Genomic DNA, 23,850 nt, shown 5'->3' on the forward strand with positions numbered 1-23,850 from the left:
CTCTTCGAAGTTGTTATACGCGTGTCGTACGAGAGTACGCCAGCCTGTTCGGTCTTCTGCATCCTGCTTTAGCTTCTTTGGCTTTAATCCAGGATGAGCAACGTTGGCCTTCATGCAGTCTTTATACCTCTTGCGAGGCCTTCCTTGATCCCTTTTGCCCTGGGAGAGGTCACCGTAGAGGAGTTGCTTAAAATGGTTTAAAACATGGTTGAAAAGTGGTAGCAAAGACCCAGCTGAAGATCTATTTGGCCAGATCCTCGGCCGCTGCTGTGTATTGTCATAACTCTGCCTGAGACCAGCAGATGATCTGGCTCACCGAAGGACAGAAATACTCAGCAGCCTGGGAGTACTGGGCTCTAGAGACTGCCAGGGGGTCAGTTCCGTGCTCTTGGTATGAGCTCCCCAGGAGGTTGCAGCTGTGGGGTTGTGGTTCCTGCTTGTTCCCTCCATTTTCCTTGAATTGTCTTGATTCACTTCTTTTCACAGTCACTAAATAGAAAAGGGGCTAATTGTAGGTGTGGGAATTGCTGTTTATTGCGTAGCGTTCTCGGTTGGCTTGCCAATCCTGCAGGTATGGCATTTTTATTGCGTAATTAGTTCTGCCCCTGCAGGAGCTAGTGTTTGTTGGGCTGCATACCTGTTAATGATTTTATCCCTTGGGGCTTTTTTCTTGCATGTTAGTTCTATGAACAACCCTACCCTACCACACTAATTCTGTTGACATAAGGACAGGTTTATCTATATGTGAGCGAATTCTAAAGCACACGAAGAAGGAGGTGCCACTCCACAGTGCTATATTCCTCTTATGCCTTTAAAGAAAAAGCTTTATCTGCTAGAACCTTTTGGTCTCTGTTTGGAGAAACTGGAAATAAAAAACGTGTTTAAAACATAAACAAACTCATGAAATTTGGCCAGTGCCGGGGGCAGGCTCCTTGTATAATCCAAAGGTTGCTACCTCATTTTACGCTGTGTTCTAAATCCCCTTTACCAGCCACTCAGTTGTTGGTCCTGTCCAGAACATTATGCTGCAGCCTGGAGGGTGTCACACTCCCACTGAAAGCCTGGGCAACCTGTGACCTGGCCATTGGGGCTCCACACTGGTTCATGGCCTCCCTGGTGCCTTTGTGCCATGGGGGGACTAGAGCCCACACTTCCTATGCCTCCCCCCCATTCCCAGTACTTTCATAGGAGCCAGGGATCTCCTGATTGGCGCTCCGTCCCCACTGCTCCCCCAGCTGGAATACTGTGACTCAGCTGCTCCTGGCATTCCAGTTCTGGGAGGGCGGGGGAGGAGCAAGTAAGTGTGGAGCACCAGTGCCCTGGTGCGCAAGAGGCACGTGCGGGAGGGGGCGGAGAGCTGGTCAGTGGGGCTGCAGGCAGAGCCATGGGCTGCAACATCCCACTGAGGTGAAAGAGGGCCACAGATGTGGCCCGCCTGCTTTTCATGATTGCCCATCCCTGCTCTACTCTCTTTGGCCCCTTTGACTCTGCCAGAGGTGAGGCTGGCGTTTTCAAAGGGACCATCAATTTAAAAATCACACTCCTGCCTTGAGCCCATTAGCCCCAGTGTCATGAGATCTGTGCCATCATCCCTAAATATGCAGCATGAATGTCCCATGAGGCCCAGCGTAGCTGAAAAATGGCATGGAGGACACTGGGATGCCTACGTACGGTGCAACATAATTTTGCTGATACAGCTTGGTGCTGCACAGACAGAGAACCCCAGGGCAAGGTGAGAGCGGGGCGGCCAGCTCTGTGCTGTGGAAGGGGCAGGTCCAAGAGCAGTCAGCTTCCCCCTGTGTGCACGCGCGCGCGCACACACACACACACACACACACACACACACACACACACACACACACACACACACACACACACAGGAGAACTTCAAAGGGGCCCATGGGCAACTGCCCCCTTTGTCCCCGACCCCATTGGTGGGCCTGATGGCACACATGGGCCGGGGTGAACAAGCTCTGCTAAGTAGTTTTATTAGATCATATCTGTCATATCAGCAGTGGGTTTTTTTGTGCCAGTACTTACCGGTATGGAGTATAGGGACCCCTGGGGGATAGAGAGGAGGGTGTGAAGTCAGCTGAGTACAGTTTTTTTTTGTTTGTGTTTTTTAAGCACTGTCTGTCCTTTATATCTGCAAGTTTTTTGTTGCTCAGGGATGTGAAACACACCGCGCACCCCCCACCCCGGAAGCAGTGTAAGTTTTTGTTGGAAGGATTGCTCCAGTGTGCAGTGCTGTGTTGGTAGGAGAAAATCTTCCACTGATGGTTGAGCTGGCTTCACCCTGTCCGTGGGAGAGCTCTCGCTCCCATTGGCGTACTGCGGCTAGACCAGGGCTCTTCCATCTGCGCCACTGCACACTTGTCAGTGACCTATTGCTTTGGTGTCACAATGCCCACCAACCATTTCCTGGTACAGATGGCTAGCACAGATAGGGCCTTGCTGTTGTTACAGGTAGCACAAGAACTTTCTGTTTTGGGTGGGTCCTTCATGCAGCAGGGAAGAGAATAACACTTGTAAAGTTTAGTGGTGCTGGAAGATATTGATGCAACTGAGAGCAGGTCTGTTTGGAGAAGTGTGTGACCGGATCCCCCAGGTGCAGCCTGGGACTGTGGGGCTACTGTGCCCCCCAACCCATAACTCTCCCACAACACCTTGCTGGAGATAACAGGGCCTGGAGGGTTGGCTGCTTATCACTCAGCACCAGAGGCACCAACTCCCCAGGTCTCTAGGGCTGGAGGACCAGTGGAAAAACATGGGTGCTAAGTTACGCCTCCAACACCTTCCAACCCTCCCACCCACCAACAGCCCCCACTGATCAGTGCCTCCCTCTCCCCCTACAAAACATCTGTTTAGAGGCATTTGATGGGAGGATGGGGCATGCTGGGGGAAAGGGGCAAGAGCTGGAAAGGAAGAGGCAGGATAGGGGCAGAATTTTGGAATGGATGGACCAGGGCGAGAGCTAGGAGTCAAGCAGCCCCTCAACACTTTCCAGAGTCAGCACCTCTGCTGAGCACAACTACAGTGGAGTCTCACACCCACCTATGTTGCATGTGTCGTAATCAGAGGCCCTGAGACCTCAAAGGGTGAGTGAAGTCTCTGCCCTACATCCTTGGCTGAGAACCAGCTGGCCTTTAGCTCATGTGGTAGAGCGCAGGGCTCCTGTGATCGCAGGTTCAGTCCCTGGTGCTGGTGACCTGCGTCTGTCAGCATTACACATGAAAGGCTCCAAATGACTTTCCCCAGCTCTCCCTGCACTGTACCTCAGCAATATACCGTCTGGCATGCTCCAGATGAGCAGGGCGAATTTATTATTTGGTTCTCTGCTTCCACCACAGAACACAGACACATGTTAGCCTCTTTTAAACCTGAGCAAATTACTAGCTGCTTCAGGGAAACTTAGTGATAAAACAGGAAAATACAATTTGACTGCAGAAGATAGGCAAAAAGTCAGAATTAATGACCAAAAGAAATAAAACATAAGTACACAGTCTAAATTCTCAGCCCTATTGGACTGGCCAACATCTCGGTGAAGCTGTTTTTGTCACCCCACTGACTAGCACAGTCTTTAGTACACAGGATTGGCCCTTACAACTGGTCCAGCCCTCCTCTGTGGGAGTCTTCCGTCTCCTCAGTGATTTTGTGGCTTGTAGTGTGGGTGGAGACAAGCAAGGCAAAGCACAGCCCTGCTGCATTTGCTTTTATGCCCTTGGTCCATGTGCGTGGAGGACACAAGTCCAGGCATGTCTGGGGGCATTATTGAGTCCCTAGGCAAGGTCAAGCAACTCCCTTGGTCTGGATCAAAGTGAATCCCTGAATAGTAGCTGTCTTGATGGACAGGTGCCTGAGTGTTCTTTACTTTCCCTGCTTTTGTGTGTGGGGAGTGTGTGGCTGGCAGATTTTGTCCCCATTTACAGCATGTGTTAGTGAAACCTCTCACAGCATATGTGCATCCCATCCCATGAGGTTAAGGGCACAGGGGGTGCTTGGACACTGCTTGTGCTGTTGTCATTCCCTAGGACAGTGTGGCCTAATAGGCAGAGTCAGTAGTGCCACCCTTGAGTTACAGAGCTATCCAGCCTAGTGGATAGTGTTCAAGTGGTTGAAGGCAGCAGTCCCAACAGGGGAGCCCCAGCCCACCCTACTCCACTGGGCCCCAATCCAGGGTTTTTGTCAGTGGGGAAAGATCCACCACTTGCCCAGCAGGGATTCCTGTCCCAACAGCCAGAGCTCCCTGGGGTGGGAGATGCCACTCACTCACCCTCCCTGCATAGGTGCTGTAGCACCCCCAGGCTTGAAATGGTTTCCATCATATACTGTAGGTACAGGTTGGTTTAGTGGCTCTCAGCACCACAACTGTACAAATTGGTCCAGCATTCCTCCCTCCCTGGGTCACTTCCCACCACTTCTGGCATTGAGGTGATCCACATAGTTTCACAATCAACCACACCACTCTACCCCCTGCAGCACCACCGGCTCTAGTGGCTCCGGGTAGTTACCCAGGTTTCCAGCTTCCACTGGCTGGGTCACCTCAGAAGCTCCTATAACAAATCCTTCTTCTCCAGCATTCGGCTCATACTGAGCTGAGCTGCTCCCTTTTATATATCCCCCAGGATCAGGAGCATGCCCAGTCTGGAGCAAGGGGCGGGACTTGCTCCACTCACAGGTTTTAACCCCTTCTGTCCCAGTGCAGGGTATGCACACCCTTCACACAACCAGACAGCATAACTTCATAACCTGATACGCACTCACGATACACATATTGAGATGAAAGAGGTTATGAACTGCTGACACCCGTTCTCCTGGTACCTCACATGACACGCTGTCAGTGCAATAGCACAGGTGCATGCAAATGAGGACTATGAGTATTACAGAGCACACCCTCGACGTCTAACATGTCAGAGTGAGGACTTACTGCAGCTCCATATGTTCAGCAGGTTACATCCTGTGCTTTGCTATTAGGTCCTTTGGCTAAAGCTGTGTAAGGGGTTGTGAGGGCCAGTTCTCCACTTACAACATGTTTGGACAAGTGCTCTTACACCAGCGCAGCTGTATCGATACACCCGTGCCATTGTAAACTTGTCAACGTACCTGTGTCCTGAGTAGCACTGTGCCCAGCAAATGTTTCCTGGTACAGATGGCATAGAATGGCCTTACTGTTGTTACAGGCAGTGTTAAAGAGCTGTCTGCTTTCTCTGTTTCAGTGTGGCTTGCCTCGTCCAATAGTTGCCAAAGATGTCAGAAGAAATCATCACCCCCGTGTACTGCACAGGTGTCTCGGCTCAGGTCCAGAAGCAGAGGGCTAAGGATCTAGGTCTGGGGCGGCATGAGAATGCAGTGAAGTACTTGGGTCAGGACTTTGAGACGCTTCAGAACGCATGCTTGCAGAATGGAACCCTCTTCCGAGATGACACCTTCCCTCCTGCAGCCACCTCCTTGGGCTTCAAAGAGTTGGGTCCGAACTCCTCCAAAACCTACGGAATCAAGTGGAAGAGACCCACGGTGAGGCAAGAATTGATTCCTCCCACATACCATTTATAGGGTTATTTGTGTCCTACGTAGAGAATCCCTCCTGAATCTTTTTCTTTGGGTGACCAGTGAAACAAAGAGAGTTGCTTGGTTTGTTTGCCTCCCTAAATGCTGTCCTGGTGGAATTTTCAAGCCCATGTTGGTTAGAGCCAAAGACCTGCTGACCATTCCTGCCATTGATTTAGGTCTTGCCTATACTGGCAATCCACCCTGATTCCAGCCATTAATGAATACAGCTGTTTATTTAGGACAGTGTTTCTTAAACTGTGTTCCGTAGAACACCGGTGCTCACAAACAACTTGCAAGTGTGCTGTGAGCATTTGGAAAAATGCACTGACGGTCTATATGTTCTGCTATTAAACCAGATACAAGGTTACTTCGTCATTGCTAGGACACCTGATTAAATTATCAAAACAAAAAGCAGTCAAGTAGCACTTTAAAGACTAGCAAAATAGTTTATTAGGTGAGCTTTCGTGGGACAGACCCACTTCTTCAGACCATAGCCAGACCAGAACAGACTCAATATTTAAGCCACAGAGAACCAAAAACAGTAAGGAAGGAGGACAAATCAGAAAAAGATTTGTCTGGCTATGGTCTGAAGAAGTGGGTCTGTCCCACGAAAGCTCACCTAATAAACTATTTTGCTAGTCTTGAAAGTGCTACTTGACTGCTTTTTGTTTTGATAGTGTATAGACAAGCACGGCTTCCTCTCTGTTACTGATTAAATTCGTTCATTTTGGTTTTCTTGTGTATGTTGCTTGTTTGGGCTTTTTGTTTTTGTTTTTTGGTCTGACAATTTTTTTCTGCATTAAAAATATTATTGTTTGGTGTTCTATGAACTCAAAAAGTTTAAGAAACATTGGTTTTAGGAAGGCGGGTTTGCCACATTGTATCAGATCCATGCAACTAGCTTAGTAAAATGGCTCCTCCTCCTGCAAATAAGGGCAGTAAGCCATCTACGTTGGTATCCAGCTTCTTGCTGCGCTGGATTGAGCCATTCATAAGGTAAGTCCAGCATCACACATGTAGCAGAGGCTGCTACCTGGTGCTTCAGAGGAATCAACTTAGTGAATTGTGCACTATTAACTTCTGCATATCTGTGTAATCATTGCATCATCCCGTTCTCTTTAAAATAAACAGCCTGCCTATATATTTATATGGCCTTATCAATGTCGTATCTGAGAGCACATACCATGGCAAACTCTCTAGCCTCCTGCCATGGGATTTACTGCTGGCTGCATGCTTTGTGAAGGTGGTTTTTCTTTGTATCCCTTCTACCTGTGGTGCACCTGTTATTAAATTTGCGTGACAGGCCCTCCTTCCCCCCGGCCTCCCATGCTTGCATCACAAGACACAGTACAGAGGAGATGTTTTTATTGTTTATACTGCAGTACTGTCCACAGGCCCTGGAGGGGAACTGGGGCCCTATAGCATTAGATACTGCACTGCCATGTAACAAAAGGTCTGGTCCAAAGGACTGACAAAAGTATTTGCATTTCTGGGGAACCTAAAGAGGCCTAGGTATGGACCAGGACACAGCCCCGTTGTGCCAGGGGCTGTACAAACATAACAGTATTGGTCATGGTCCTTCTTTCGAAAACTGTTGCCTCCTACCAGGATGGCAGAGGCTTTGTATATTTGCCACACACACCATGTTCACTGGGCTGCCCTTGTGAAAAAGTGGCTGTGTGCTTAGGGGTTAACCCTTGTAGATCAAAGGTGCTGGCTTTGCCCGGCTGGACTGCATAGCCTTGTAAGAACCAATATGCTTGTCACTGACACCTTAAATCTCATCTATGTTTTGTTCCAGGAAATGTGTTCCAACCCGCAGTTCATTGTTGACGGAGCCACCCGCACAGACATCTGCCAGGGAGCCCTCGGTAGGGATGTTTCTGGGTTCCCTTTGGGGGGTCTCACCTATTATTAATGCTGTTGTTGAGAGACTGGGCAGGAGGGAATCTGGGGGCTGAAGCTGGACTCTTGTTGTTGGAAGAATGTAGCTCCCAAGGACTTGCTTGGTTGTGATTCGTGGTTACATGTGGAAGCGGGAACAGGTAAATCTTTGAAGAACTCTTGAGCATGAGGACAAGTATCTCCTGCTTCCTTATTTCATAAAGCCTTTGGAGATTGTATGATGAGATCTGTACATCCATCTCCCCCATTGCACCACAACTCCCCCGCTCCCCACAATTCTGCATTTTGAGACAGGATGGCCTAGTGGGATGGTGTTAGCCTGATATGAGAGACATGGCTTCACTATGAGCTCCCTGTGTGATTGTAGCCCTCTCGCTCAGTTTCTGAGAGCCTCGGTTTCCACATGCCCAGTCCTACAATGAGATTCTCCTGGGCAGACTCCACTGTGGCTCTCCCATTAACTTCACTGGGGCTCTCAAAAGGATTTATCTGCATGGAGCTCACTGAAGGGCCTGACTCTTGGGCAGGAACTTGGGATATCAGTGCATAGAGGGGCTTGAATGTTCCCTGATTTTCCCCTTGCTCCTCATTCTAGGCTGCCAAGAGGTCTGCTGTGTAAGCCTCAGTAATTTCTAGCTTCTTTTGCAGCATATTCCTGTACCTGTTAGCTGTTCCCAGCCATGTGAGGCTACATGCCCCCAGTTCTTCTCTCCCCCAAGCTTTCACTTTTTAGTGAGCTTATGCAAACCATCAGATCAACAGGTGTAACTTTAAATAGTCCAGTAGATTGTTTATCACATTAAATCCAGCATCTTTCTCCTTTCTGTGAAATATTGCAGCTACTTAGCAAAGAGGAATGCAGGGAGGGGTGGTGTGATAAGAAGGAAAGCTGTACTTTTATTTTTCTCTTGCAACTCTGCTTTGAAGAGTCACTTCCCCAGTGCTCTTTCTACAAGAAATTGTATCTATTTCAGACTGGCACTGACTTCCCTGAACTTTCTCTGGATAAAAGGAAGTTAGTAAGCTGCTCAAGCTAAATTGTTTTTCAGGTGGTTTTAAGCCTTCTCTTCAGTTCACCCAGCGGGAATGTGCCTGACTCAGTAACAATCTTGTTGCAACTACAGGCTAAGCCACTGTTGGCACAATACACATGACAGAGAGTGGAAGAGTGCAACAGAGATATGATTCCCACAGAGAGGTTTTAAAACAGGCAGAAAGGGAAGCCTGGCTCTGCTTTTGGCTGAGATAAAGTGTAGATGTTCTGTACCTAGTTTCCTTTACTGTAGTTTCTATTTCGTTTTAGCTGTGGGCACTGTGTGCGTGCACTGTCTCTCCTCTGTAAAGGTCTCTGAGTTCCCCAGCCTTGCATTGCAAAAAATGGATTAGGGAGAATGTCTGAGCTAGAGAAAATTAAGGCTGGAAATGTACAAATCTGCGCTGCTACTTTTTGACAGATTACCCTGACCACGGCAAATTGGAGCCTAGATTTAGAGTAATTTAAACCAGAGGGGTTAGTGCTCTGAGACCGATGGGTTCATCTACACACACAAGTTGTACAGCTCAAACAATCTTAAAGCTGTACAACCCCCCTTCCTGCCCTCCTGCCTTCCAGTGTGGCAAGAGGTTAAACAGCCTATGAATTTCTGCTGGTATGAAGGTGTTTAGATGAGTGTAGTTTATTCCTAGATGAGTGTAGCTTATTCCTCTTCCATTTGGGAATAGCTATATCAAGATAAGCTTTTTGCCAGTATGATTGCATTCTCGCTGGAGGTATTCCTGCTATAGCCATATGTGTTCAATATATATGGTACAAAACCAGTATGACAACCAAGAGTGAAATTTTAAACCATGTTGAAGTGGCTCAGACCTAAGCGCCCAAGTGTCACTGACAGTCAGTGGGATCCAAATGCTTGAATCCTATTTGAAAATGAACTTGAAGCCTTCTGGAAATTTTTTCTCAAGTGTTCTGAGTTATGGGCTACTCCTGTGAGTTGCCACCCCTTGCGCAGAGACTAGTCCATAGTCTCTTTGAATCCCACCCACTGCATGCCTGTCTTTCTATTAAAGGCAAGGTTAGGGCCATCAAATACAGGGTGGGAGGGCAAGGAAGGATGGAGGAGTCATGTGCATGGTAATACTGACTACTTATATGGCACCTTCCATCCGAGGAGCACAGTGTGTTTTACGAGCACCCGTGCTTATCTTTAGCTCTGGACTTTGGCCAAAAGAGGGGTCCCTTACGGGCGACGTGAAATATTCCCAGCTTAGGCGCAAACCTGGCTCAGTAGCATTCTCTCCCCCACAGAATAGCACACTCTTTCCAGGGGTTGGACGCTGCCTCTGCATTGCTCCCAGACAAATTAGTCCAATTTGAAATCAACACACAGTGCAAAGATGCAGTCTGTGAAGCCCAAAGGAGGCACGTTCCTCCCATGATGCACCTTTTGTAAGGGCAGGAGAGTCCCTGGATTTGGAAGGTGTAATAGCAGCTGCCTGGGAGTGAGGCAAATTTTGGTGTCTGCCCAACTGGATATTCAGGACGCTGCAGTGAGCTAAGTTTGGCAGCAGCAATAGTCCTGCTGCCCTGTTTTTAATAGCCTGGGTTGAGTGCTGCTCTGGATGAAGGAAGCCCCTGACAGCTGCAGTCTGGCTCCTCCCAGAGTCAGCATGGGGCCTTGTCTCTCGGCATTGTGCCCCTCCCTACAGTGGATTGCCAGTTGCAGCAGAAATGGAGTCCAGCTTTGTGCAGATCCCACAGAACTTTAAAAGTACCAGGAACACACGCAGGCGGGGGTGGGGGGAGAAGTGTGTGGGGAATTAGTGGGGCTCTCGTGCCTGCTGGGCGGGGGGTCGTGTGTGTGTGTGTGTGTGTGTGTGTCTGGGGGTACAGGGAATGGCGGTAACAGAGCACCTGGCTTTTGGCCAGTGCTCACAGCTGTCCCTGAAAACGAGTCTGCACACAGCATTCGTTGGACTGAAAGAGCCTCCTCTGGTTGTCATCCTGTCTGCTGCCGGCCTCCATCCTCCTGCTCCTTTGCCGCTGGGCTGAAGCAGCCTTTAAACTGTCCCTCTGAGACGGCTGCGGAGGCGGCAGTGCGTGCGGGCCAGCGGGGGCCGCTCACAGAGCTCTGTAAGGAGTTGGCAGCGAAGGGCAGACAGCCTCGCATCTGGCTCGTCCTACGCCGGTACTAAGTCGCTTTCTGGTTCCCGTTAAAGAGGAACAGCAGAGCAGAGCTGAGAAACAAGCAAAACCCCAATGGCTGTGGTGACCTTGCACTCGGTAAGCGGGAATTGCCAGACTGGGTTAAACTAAGCGTCCACCTAGCCTATATTCTGACAGCAGCCAGCACCAGCTGCTTCAGACGAGAGCAGTGCTGTCCCATAGGAATGTAAGGATCACCCCGCACCACACACACATGCTCAAAAATAAATGGCCTTCCCCCTCCCCACTGAGCCAGATGCCACCCCCCCCGCCCTGCCCTGCGCAAACTGCCAGCGACTCACCAGAACCACTGCCGCTCTGGGCTGCTGTTGCCACTGGAGCTGCCAGGCCGCGCACGCCAGGGCCGTGGCCAGAGCTGGGCTGCAGCCGCTGGGGCTGGGCCGGAGCCGCAGGAGTTGCTGCTGCCGTATGCCTGTCCCACCGCGTGGGGGGAGGGCGTGCCGCGCGTTTGGCTCTAAGGAGCCGCATTTCACCACCCCGCAGTGTCCGATTCGCCCCATGTGGTGAACAGCAAGTGTATTAGACACCGCAGGACTAGAGGAAGGTGCAAGAAATGCCGCACTGAGGGGAGACCCTGCCCCTCAGGAAACTGCCTCCCTACCGCTATTTGAGATTGGCTGCTGCCCTGATGCAGGAGGACTGGTAATGCCCCGTCTTTGTTTATTTTTAATTGTTGTTGTGCATTTGGAGAGTCTAATCATCCATACAGCTATCCAGTCCTTTTTTCTCAATCCTGCTGAGCTCTTAGCCACGTGGGTATCTGGTGGCAATGAGGTCCACATTGTAACAGAGTTGCACAGGGAGTGGTTAAGGCACAGAAATAAGTTGTAAGTTCTCTTTAATAGACACTCATTGGCATGAGGTGTGACTCCTTCCCAAGCTTCACTCTGACCATGCTTCCAGGAATGACTGGCTGGGGTCCTATTCTTTAGCTCAAGTGGTGCTTTGATGGTTAGAGCAAGGAACAGTGAGATAGGACTCCTGCAGGGTTGGCTATTGATTTGTAGTTCAACCCTGGGGCAAGTTGTTTCACTGCTTCCTGATGCTGTTTTTCCACTAGGACTGACTGCACAGCCCTACAGAGCTTCACTGATGTTTTCAAACGCACCTTGAGGTGGAGGGTGCTATGGACGTGCCAAGAGTCACTATTTTTTATTCTTTTCCTTACTCTGCTGAGCATAGTAGCCTGCTAATGGTACTATTAATCTGATACAATGTCTTCCACAGTAGGCCCAGAATAAGTTGTAACCAATTGTAGTGGGACAGCTTAAAGCAAAGCGCACCCTGGCTGAGATCCTTACCCCTTTATCCTTATCCTTTATGTTGGATAAAAAGGGCCCTAAAAGCTCCATATCTGGCTAGAGGAGGAACTTGGAGAGGCACAGGACAGGATCCCACCCCTCTGACTCTTATCTAAGTGAAAACACTGTGCAAAGTGCACAGAGAACTGGATAAACTTGCCTTGGGACTGAAACTGGGGAGGAGCCTGGTCGAGCTAGAGGTAAGAGGGGCCAGGACTGGCAGTGGAAGGAAATTTCTCCTCTCGTCTGCGTGGAACAACGACTTTTAGGCAGCTTGTGAGTGTGAAGGCCAAAATGGTCGTCTTCCTTATGCCCTTCCCTTTGGATGTTCAGATCTCTGCTGATTTAACTGACACAGTGCAAAATTCAAAGGGGCTTCCGCTGCTTTTGAGCTAAACCAAATGGCTGTCAGATCTCTTTTGAACCAGACTCAAGTCCAGAGTAGCCCATGCATCCCAGGAGCATAGAATCAGAGCTGGGAGACACCTTAGGAGGTCATCCAGTCCCACACCCTGCTCAAAGCAGTCCCAATCCCAACTAAATCATCTCAGTCAGGGCTTTGTCAAGCCAAGACTTAAAAACCGATAGGGAAGGAAATTCCACCACCTCGCTAAGTAACCATTTCCAGAGCTTCACCACCCTCTTGGTGAAATAGATTTTCCTAATATCCAACCTAGACCTCCCCCATTCATCCACAGTGTCATATTTTTGGTGCCACTGAAGTAAAGAAAGAAGAACAAACCATCAGCAAAACTTAGAATGCTCAGCCTTGGAAAACGATGATGAGGATGTGTGAGAACTTGCAGTTGGAGACTTAGGAGAATGTCTGGGAGGGAGCCCCAGGCTGTTCTGAGTCATATGTGGGATTGTACAGCTAGTTTGTGTTAGCTGCAAGAATTGGTGTGTGGTTTACACAAATATTTTTCTCCCCAGTGGTCCTGTGTTGCCAGATAGCTTCTAGAACTTGCAAGCCTGAAATCTTGCACTCATTATATATAATATTTACCACTTGGCATTTTCTTTTTCCTTTGAGAATAAAATATAACCACAGCATACCGTGCAGTTATTTGATTGGATGCGGCTAAGTTCTTCTAGAGAAATGGCCATGTTAGTTCCTGTCATCAGCCTGTAAATCGAACTTTCCTGACTAACTTTTCCTTCTGCCTTCATTCAGGTGACTGCTGGCTCCTAGCTGCTATTGCTTCCCTCACCTTGAATGATACCATCCTCCATCGAGTGGTCCCCCATGGGCAGAGCTTCCAGAACGGCTATGCTGGCATCTTCCACTTCCAGGTGAGATGCTGGGGTGCCAGAACATTTCACCTCATCTGGTGTTGGACCTGCTGCTCCCTTGGTTTACCTTCTTCCCCAATAACACGGCCACAACTGTTGCTTTTGAGTTACTCTCTCCTTCGGAGTTTTCGTTTATTTAGTACAAAACAATAATTCAGGTCAAAGCTAGAATCTTCCAGCCTCCTTGTCCAAACTTAGTGCTTAAATTCACCCTTCCTGAGCTTCTAATTCCACCTTAAGGGATTTGCTGCTGTGCCTGGCTGCAGATAGGCTTTTCCGTCTGGCTGATAGGGAAAGTTCCTTCACTATCCCACTCTGACCCTGTATTTCATCAGGGCCCAGCTCTCTCTCTGGGCTTCTCCAGAGAGGTCTGTCTCTCTTTGGTGAAGCAGGAAAACGTCTTCTAAGATGTCCCAACCCTTGAATTGTCATGGCCTGATGTCTTGTCACCTGACTCAACCACTGGGCCAAACCCATCACATACAGGGAGATAACTAGGTGTAGATGGAGCTCAGGCCAGCTCCTTTTAAAGGGACAGCCCACCCCATAACATTTGAGTATTGGTATCTTTACCAAAGATGCATGTGCTTTTCATGTAGGCATGTGGGAAAAAAATTATAGATCAAAAATGGTTCCTGTTAGACAGCGCAATATGCATTATGTTTCACGTTCACTGGTACCTTTCAACAATTGTTACCTTGAAAACCATTGGATGTGATGTCAAAGCAGCTTCCTGTGGGGTTTTGCAAGCAGGGGTGGAACATTATACCTTAGTGGAATGCAATGGGCCTTGTTATGTTAAGACGTTTTGGAGAGAGATGAATCAGTAACAACTTTCCCAGATAGAAAGGGGAGGTCACTGGCAGTCTGAAGAGCTCAGTTACCAGTGAGAAATGCGTGTCTTGAAGCTGGTAGGAAACAAGAAAGCATGACGGCGTTAGTAAGCAAAGACCTTAGAACAACTTGTCTAGGGCGCACTTTATTAGGACTTTGTCTGCACAGTTTTCATACCCCTTTTTGTGTTAGTTTTAAACAGAAATGGCTAAAGCATGTAATCCCTGGTACAGCTGTAGTTATACAGGTATAAAACTGCTTATGCTGGTATCATTATTCTCTTTCTTAGCTGTACTTACCGGGATATCTCCCAGGGTTCGATTTCATGCCCCTAGTGGGGATGCATGAAATCAAACCATCAGGGCTTTACTGTCAACCCCGGAACTCCCCATTATCACAAGGAGTCAGGGAGGTCAACGGGAGATTTTCGCCCGTCGACCTTCCTCTGTGATCGATCCTAGATATGTTGATTCCAGCTAGGACTGGCTTTCAGGGCTAGTGTAGACTTGCCCTCATTGTTGGCTTTCTAAAAGAGACTGGATTTTTGCCTTTGTTCAGCCCTGAGCACAGCTAAACAAATCACAATACCCATAGCTGAACCTTGTTGGTAAAGTGCCAGTGGCTGGTATGACAGATATCTGGTTGTTCACCTGTGTGCTACAATTCTGGATCTCCCCCCTCAGCCGTACTTCAATGTGAACGCTAACGTCGTTATTTATTTGCTCTACCTGTGGTGTTATTTTTTGGGGTGTGGTGCTGTACCTGTGTATTTAGCAGGAAGAAGATTGCACTGATCGCTATCTAAACCGAGAAGTATTTGGCTAGTAAATCAGTAGGCTTAATCATCACTGATCTATGCCCGGGGGGTAAAACTGTAGCGGAGGTGATTTATTATTCAGCATGGTTACTCCCATCATGGGCAGGGCATGCCAGGCAGAGAGAGGAAGGAAGGTGGTGTGGGGGTGGAGGAAAGCCAGATGCTAGGGACAAGAGGCACCAAATAAATTACAAACATCATCTGTAGTTAGGTTTGGCCCCGGTAGGCTGAAGGTCAGAGGGCTGCAAGTGGCAGTGGGAATCACTGGATAGAGCACTAAACTGTGACTTTGAGACTTGGATTCTGTTCTCTGCTCTTCCTCTGTGCTTTTGTGTCTGTACATCATCAAGCAGGTGACTCTTATCTCAGTTGTAATCATAAAGGTCAGGGAGTCAGGAATGCCTAGGGTGAACCTCTCTTGCCCGCACCCTTTGAGACCTGACTGGTGCCAGATGAGAAAATTTGCCAGACCATTGTCTAGCACATTATCAACACTCTCACTGTTACTGGGCTCTTAGAAGTCACTTGAGGGTAAATTACAGCTAATCAACAGCACAGAACACTGACAGCCATGACTGGTGGCTGGAAACAAACTTTATGGGACCACAGGAAACTTGACCACACCCATAAATTGTGCTTATTGGGCCTAATTAGAATCATTCCGGATTACAGATGTTGCTGGATGAGAGAGTTCCAGATTAGAGAAGTTCATCGTGTAGCACCAGTTCGTATAATCTCAGTGCAAGATTTAAAGAGCTCAGTCAATTGCATTGATCAAAAAGTAGAAGAAGAGATGACTTGATCACAATGAATAAGCACCTTCATAGGAAAAATAGTAGGTACTAAAATCTAGTAGAGGGAAGCGTAACAAGAACCAATGTCTTGTTAGAAGAAGAATGTAGCTCACCAGGACTCTGGGTGGGGCTCCTTCTCCTCCAGGTCAGTGGGTGGCCATTCTGCCTCACTACACTGCCATTCATTCACACGCAGGGGAATCAGCTGCAACACTGCTTCCATGGCCCAGACTTGCGGTCAGGCTGAGCATGGAGTCAAGCAGACCTGGCCCTCGCTCAGGGCAGCCAATGCCATTCCAGGGGCTCAGGCCTGTGGTCAGACCAAGTACACAGTCAGTAAGCCCGAGCCTTGCAGGGCAGGCAGCACACACACAGTTCAAAAGCTGAGACCTGTGCTCACATTGAGCCTTTAAACATGTGGTCTATAGGCCCAGGCCCTAGCTCAGGGCATGGCCACAAACCATCAGATCTCCTAGCTCTGATGGGCAGCTGACAAGCACAGGCAGTTGGTCTGGAATTTGGTGGTGGGGAGACTGTTATCCATGAGGGGGTGGAGTGTGGAGGACATAGGCCCACCCATTCCTCTGCCCTGGGCCCTAACTGTGGCAGATCTGTCTGCCACTGGGTCCGTGGGGATCCAGGCTGCCACACGTTGACTTGCATACAGGCTCTGGTTCAGCCAGACTAAGGTCAGCTGTCCCTGGGCTGCTTCCAATCTCTCCCTCTAAGCACACCTGGCTCCAGTGCAGATTCTTGGGGGTGTTGGAACCTCTGGCAGTCCCTCCAGGTCCAAGTCTGTCTGGTCCTGGCTGGTGCTCAGCTTCCTCTAGGTCCCCACCAGCCTCCCAGCTCAGGCGTGGGGGCAGCCATCTGGTTCCTCTGGAAGTCGGGGCCTGACTGAGCTCCTGGGCTGGCCTTTTATACCTCTAGTCCTGCCTCCTGGCTTCCGGTCAGGCGAGGGAAGGGCCAGGGCTCTTCCTCAGCCAGGTCAGTGGGCGGCCAGTGCGTGTCAGTACAAAGAACAAGAAGCTAAATTCAGACCCAGAGGTGGTTGGTGAGGAAAGAGGCAGAGGGGGCACCGACTGTGTGACTGTCCCACACCTGACTCCCTCCTGCGCCCCCTCGGGGGAAGGCCGAGACAACACCCCCTCTGCCCTTGGCCCTGCCCCTGCTCCACTCCCACTCCTGCCCTGCCTCCCGCCTCACTTATTTCCCAAAGACACTCCCCCAGTGATGCTGCCTGGAGGGGAGAAGGGTTGTGCCAACAGCAGGGGTCAGGCAGGCCACTGTGCACACACCAGCGGTGGAGGGAAGTGAAGCAGTGAGCGTGGGGGAGACCCCATGCCTGCTGCTGGCGCCAGGTGCCCTGCTAGTCCCCTGGCCTGCCCAGAGGCTCTGGCCTCTTGCCCCTCCCACTCACAATGCTGGGAGGGACGTAGCCCTTTGCACCCCTCCTGCATGCATGGCCAGTGGCCAGTCCAATTACAGTTAGAAATAAGGCTTGAGTTTTTAACAGCCAGGCTGATTAACCATTGCAGTTAACTCTGCAGGAAATGACAGATTCTCTCTCCATCTTTTCTTGTCTTCAAATCTTCAAATCAAGATGGGGATGCCTTCTGGAGGAGGTATTTTAGTCAGACATAAGTCACTGGGCTCAGTGCAGGGGTAAATGGGAAAATACTCTGGCCTATATTGTATAGGGGGTCAGACTAAGTCTAATGTTCTTTCCTGGATTTATAATCTATTAATTTAAACTCTGAAGGCTTTAATCACTATTTACGTAAATCACTTTGCAGACCTGAAATGTTGTATGCGTTGCTCTAACTCTTCACCGGACCATCTAACCAGGGTGCTTTATAAAGTTTCCTGTTTCTAATTTTGGTAGAAATTTGGTGTGACAGTTCTGCAGTGTTGCCTTAACAAATGTCTGCTGCATCGTGACGCGACTGTTATGTACTTTGTGGCAATTACTAATCTTTATTTGGAAGTTTAGCACTTTCCCTGCACCTTCAAAGTGTTGAATGAGTTCATTGGAGGTGGGAATTTAAGATACTATGGCTGGGTCTACACGTGCCCCTTCCTTTCGAAAGGGGCATGTTAATGAGCGGGTTTGAAATATGCTAATGGGGCGCTGCAATGAATATGCAGCACCTCATTAGCATAATGGCAGCTGCGGCAATTCGGAAGTGCGGCTTTTTGAATTGCGCACTGCCCGTGGAGATGGAACCTTCTGAAAAGACACCCCCCCCCCAGTTTTTGAAAGCCCTTCTTCCTATTTGGTGATCGGAAGAAGGGCTTTCAAAAACTGGGGGGGTCCTTTCGGAAGGTCCCGTCTCCACGGGTGGCGCGCGATTCAAAAAGCCACACTTTTGAATCGCCGCAGCCGCCATTATGCTAATGAGGCGCTGCATGTTCATTGCCGTGCCTCATTAGCATATTTCGAACCTGCTCATTAACATGCCCCTTTCGAAAGGAAGGGGCACGTGTAGACTCAGCTTATATGTTAGGCACTTTAGAAAGACCTAAAATTGACTGATTAATTTCAGGATCCTGATATTTCTGGAGCACTCAAATGAAATAAAAAGCACGGAATCTTGATCTGTTGTCTTTCTGCATGTCGGAGAAACTGCAGATGAATGGATGCCTTTCTAGGCACATCCTAGACCTCTAATATCCTTGCTAATGGGGAGTGAAAGCAGGCTGACTACAAAGAGTTTATGCTTGCTGTCAGGGCAGCCTTGAACTGAACTATCATGTTTTTGTCCTGACAGTTAAATTTTTCTGGGCAGAGGTCAATTTCTGAGGGTGGAGTTGCGGCAGTGACTAAGCATTGTAGAAACCCGGAGGAGTAAAGTAATATTCTCACTGAGACAACTAAATTGCAAACTCAGTTTTCAACAGTTGAAACACTTGAAGGGAATAGGTGCTCCTCACACAGGCTGACCAAGAGTTCTGATGAGAGCAATGCTTACTTGCATTGTGTACAGTTTTCCCTCCTCAGCTCCGCTAATGCACCTCAGTCCTGAGCTGCACCAGTCTGTTCTAGCCCAGCCAGCAGCTCTGCCAGTGTATTCTGAAACATATCCACCTACCCTTGGAATGACCCTCTGGCCCTCTTCTGAGTCAAGAGTAAGGCGTGTTTTCTCCTCTGGACAATATGGTCGTGTCTACACTAGCCCCAAACTTCAAAATGGCCATGCAAATGGCCATTTCGAAGTTTACTAATGAAGTGCTGAAATACATATTCAGCGCCTCATTAGCATGCGGGCAGCTGCGGCACTTCAAAATTGACACGGCTCACCACTGTGTGGCTTGTCCCAACGGGGCTCCTTTTCGAAAGGACCCCGCCTACTTCGAAGTCCCCTTATTCCCATCTGCTCATAGGAATAAGGGGACTTCGAAGTAGGCGGGGTCCATTCGAAAAGGAGCCCCGTTGGGACGAGCCGCGCAGCGGCGAGCTGCGTCAATTTCAAAGTGCCGCAGCCCCACACATGCTAATGAGGCGCTGAATATGTATTTCAGCACTTCATTAGTAAACTTCGAAATGGCCATTTGCGTGGCCATTTCGAAGTTTGGGGCTAGTGTAGACGTAGCCTATGTTGACTACAGGTTAACGATGATGGTCTTTCCTCACCAAAATCCTTTAAACTTCCCCAGTCTCCACTGCTGAAAGACCAGTGCATTAACAGACAAAGTAAAATCATTCCCTTCTCCTACTCCAAGCCTGGCTCGTTAGCACAGACTCTGGAGACTCATGCTTTCAGCTGTGGTGGTCCCCAGTTGAACTGCCAGTTGTTGGCCAAAATGAGGTCTTCACACCAGGGCTGTGAGAGGAAGGATGGCCAGGCAGTTAGGACATTAACATGGGACCTGGGTTCAAGGCCACATTCTGCCACAGATTTGGTGTGATTTGGGCAAGGCCCTTAGCGTCTCTGTGCCTCAGTTTTCTTGTTTTGAAAGGAGGATGATAGTTCTTGCCTACCTGAAGGGCTGAGGATAAATGTATTGTGTGTTGTGTGCAGATACTACAGGAACATGGGCCACATAACCACCAAAAATTACAGGCCTGATTTCCATCTTGTACAGTAAACCCTCAATTTAAGGGATTAATGGGGGGAGCAGTGTTCGTTAATCCTGAAAGTCCGTTAAATCCGAGGGTTTACTGTATAGTCAATTTCACTGAACAAAAACAATTACTGTTATGAGACTTTTTTACATATCGACCATCTTAATGATAAATATACCAGAAGCTGAAAACATCCTTCCCAGCTCCTCTCCACTCCAGCGCTGCAGGCAAAGTCGCGGTGGTTTCTCCAGGTCCCAGTCACCCGGGCTCTGCCCTGAGCATGGGTGGCTTGGAGATGGAGGAGGTGCCATGCTCTCAGAGTGCTGTGGCTCCCCGGCCTCCAAGCCCCCCATGCTCAGAGCAGAGCATGGGGTTCTCAGCCACGGGGGGGATCTGGCAGTGGCTGCCAGAGATCCCCTGTCTGTGGCATTTGTAGCCATGGGGGGTGGGGTGGGGGGATGACCCTGTAGCCACCACCAGGGATGCTCACGGCTTTGGTGGTCTCAGATGTGGGGGAGACCCAGCAGTGATGAGTCACCATTTACAGTACTGTACAGTACTTTACTTTCTTTGTGGGGGCATGTCTGTTGTTACCAATATCCGATAAAACAGAGTCTGCTATAGCAGGGGTTTACTGTACCTTACTCTGGTGCAGAATGATACTAAATAAGTTGTAAAATACAAGTAAATAAGAGCAGGAATATTTGACACTGATGTTTAATGACTGCACAATGTGCAGGGCATGTGGGTCTCATTCTCCACTGTTTTTAAAACTGTATCTTTCTCATTCAATGTGACTGAACCACATCCTGTTGGTTCGAATCACATGGCCAGACTGTAGCTGGGTATCTACAGAACCTTATTTTACCCGCCCCACGAGCTGCATGTTGAACACTCGAGCCAGTGCCTGGTGGCTGTGAACAGACGTCACAGTCCATCAGATCAGATATTGAAAGCTCTCGTTGAGGTTTGCTCCAATGCGAGCAACAGAAACAAGCGAGAGGATTTTCTGAAGTACTTACATCAGATATTTTTAAACCACCCTTCTTGATTAAGGAGCTGCGTTCCCTTTACCTTTCAACAGGACTCAGACTGAGGCTCTGCGTCTACCCTAGCCAGTTTTGTTGACAAAAACAGCCTTTTGGCAACAAAGCAGTGAACGCGTACGCCACACAGTGCAACTTTTGTCTGGAAAAAATGCTCAGTTTCAGCCACCAAAAAACTTCCACCCCATGAAAGACTTTTTTTCTTTTCCCTTCCCTTTATCATCAACAAAGAGCCAGTGCAGATACTGCTGGTTGTTTTGTGGACAGAACTGGCTTTCTCTAGTATTCCACAAAGCCTGCTCTGCTGCCCTACAGGCCTGCACCTCTCCCCTTTCAAAACTCAGGAGAGTATCTGACAGCTGAGCCTGCTGCTCTGTTTGGGGAGCAAATGAGCAAATCTTTGGACTGCTCCTGTTCTACCCTGTCTAGGCATACAGTGGCGGGCAGACTGTTGATGCTGAGGGAAGGGGACAGACCTGTGCTGTTTTGACAAGTGTCAGAGAGGTCGCCGTGTTAGTCTGCAGCTTCGAGAACAAGAAGTCTTGTGGCACCTTATAGACTAACAGATAGTTTGGAGCATAAGCTTTCGTGGAAAAAGACCTGATTCATCTGATGTCTTTTCATGGGCAAAGACCCCCTATGCATCTGATGAAGTGGGTCTTTGCCCATGAAAGCTTATGCTCCAAACCGTCGGTTAGTCTATAAGGTGCTACAAGACTTCTTGTTGTTCTCTGTGCTGTTTGGACATTCCCTACCACAGAGAACTCACAGAGCTACACATGATGTTGCTCCCGGAGCTGAGGAGGCTGTGGGAGAACTCAGAGGGAATCCCAAGATGCGTAGGGATCAGCTCTGCTTTCCCACAGCACCGCACTGTGAGAGACATACCCATAATGCATTGCTCATACTATCGATGGTAGTGCCCCTACTCTGGACATGATCTGTAACAGAGGAGCAAGTGTGAACGTGCTCTGGCAAAAAGTCAACATAAATTTTGTTGACAAAACTCGGTAGTGTGGGCAAAGCCTAAGGCCACGTCTACACTAGGGAAATGAGTCGATTTCAGTTCTGATTGACTTATTGGAAATTGACTTTCCTGTCGACCTTCCTTAGTGAGGACAGCCAGGTGAGTTTCTCCTGTTGACCTCCCTTATGCCTCATGATAGCAAGGAGTAAAGGGTCGACCGCTGACTCCCAGTAAGTCTATTTTATGTGTCCTGGCCAGATGCATGAACTCAAACCCTGGAAGATTGCCCCTGAGCGGGTTGATCTTCTGGGTAATGTAGACGTGCCCTGAGTCAGTTGAAAGAGTGACTCTGAAGAGGACTTGGGGTTATGGGATAACACAAGCCCCCAGTGTGATGCTGTCACTAAACTGATGAACACAATCCTTGAATGTGAATAAGAAGGAGGTTACAGAGTGGGAGTAGGGAGACGGTATTGTCACAATTCAGGGCAACTGAACCTGCATTTCCTCTTTGTGGTCGAGCAAGGGCACCTGCTCCCTTGCCATTGGCTTTCTTGGGTGAAGACATGTGTCTCCCTCCCTTCTAAACAGGATATCTCCATGCTGCGTTGTCCCTCAACCATTGTGTGCTATCCCCAGCAAAAGACTAACTGCCTAAGCAGGCTCCTTTTGCTTTCCCTTTAGAGTTGGTTAACAGTGGGGTGACAACACTTAAGCTGCCACCCAGCTCTTATTAAGCAAGACCATTTTATTCTTAAGTTAAAAGCAATACAGAGAAAACATATTAAAAAGAATAACGGAACCTCTATGCATGCTAATAAACTTATCAGAGAACATCCCCATTGCGGCATGGGACTGTCAGGAGCAGTTCTTCAGGCCCCACACAGGTGTTTTCTTGTCATTTCACATTTACCACGCACTTTGCTCTGAACAAGAACTCCCATGAGTCACAGACTGACTCATTTATCCAGTTTGGGTCTTGAAAAAGACTAATCGGTTATCAGCCAAACAATGGGTCTCTGCTCAAAAGAGACAGATAGGAGATGGGTCATTTGCATTTCCTTCACCCCAAGTGTTTCCTAGGAAATCCCCTTGTTGAAGCACAAGACTTCTCTGAGTTTAGGCGGCTAACATTCAGCTGTATTGAATTCAATAAGGCAACAGATGAGCCAAAGTGGACACTAGTAAAACCAGGTCCAGCAAGGCTGCTTGATTCAGCTAACTCTAGTATTTTATACCCTTACACAAACAAGCCCAGTGTCAGAGGCAATTAGTTAGAGAATTGTAAGTTGCTTTCCAACGAGAAACCGTTATCAGCACGGAAAAAACAAGTACAAGGGAGCTGGATCCCCAACTCCAAACAGTTCATTAACGCATTCCATAGAGCTCATCCTCCCAGCCAGTCCCAAACTGGTCAAGGAAAGGACAGGCTCCTGTGTGCGTGCAGAAGTAAGTGATGTGAAATGCGTTCTATACAAGATGGCTTCCACACCCTACTGCACGCACTTTGTTCCAGAAAGTCCTTTGAAGTTTGTAGCATCTCCCCAAAATTGCATTAATTCACCATGAAACCAAAACCTTTGTTTTCAGAACAGTAGGCTCCAAAGGTATTAAAATGTAATTCCATAGCCTATGTCTACATGACAGCAATCTGTCGATGGGCGTTACTATCGACAAAGATCTTCCGACAAAACTCTGTCAATAGATTGCGGCCACACACGAAAACAGATTGCTCTGTCTGGCCATTCTCTCGATAGAATGGCCAGCTGAAAGCACAGAAGATGGGGCTGCCTGGTGACCCGGATGCCCTGTCTGTCAACAGAGACCCTCCTGGAACGTCCATGTGGCTTTTTTGTTGACACGTTCTGTCAAGAAAGGCATTCTGCCTCATGGGGGAGAGGCAGAAGGCTATCCACAAAAGTGCTTTTTTAGTGTGTCTCCCCAGGTTTTGTTGACAAAACCCTCCAGTGTAGACATAGCCATAAGGTTTAACTTGATTAAGTAGGGTTTAATTTAATTTCTTACCGTTTGTCCAGAATATTGCCATACATGTC

The 23,850-nt window shown here is 48.6% G+C and overlaps 1 protein-coding gene across 1 annotated transcript in view; it reads left to right on the forward strand.

The window, feature by feature from the left end:
• CAPN1 (calpain 1) overlaps positions 1–23,850 on the forward strand; it is a 61,267-nt gene that overhangs the window by 13,680 nt on the left and 23,737 nt on the right. Inside the window, exons 2-4 of the mRNA XM_075004797.1 lie at positions 5,217–5,514; positions 7,352–7,421; positions 13,154–13,272. Of these exons, the coding sequence (XP_074860898.1) occupies positions 5,248–5,514; positions 7,352–7,421; positions 13,154–13,272 (456 nt within the window). The 5' untranslated portion in view covers positions 5,217–5,247. The remainder of the gene's footprint in view (positions 1–5,216; positions 5,515–7,351; positions 7,422–13,153; positions 13,273–23,850) is intronic.

Source organism: Carettochelys insculpta, chromosome 11 (assembly GCF_033958435.1).
Source record: "Carettochelys insculpta isolate YL-2023 chromosome 11, ASM3395843v1, whole genome shotgun sequence".
Taxonomy (NCBI): domain Eukaryota; kingdom Metazoa; phylum Chordata; order Testudines; family Carettochelyidae; genus Carettochelys; species Carettochelys insculpta.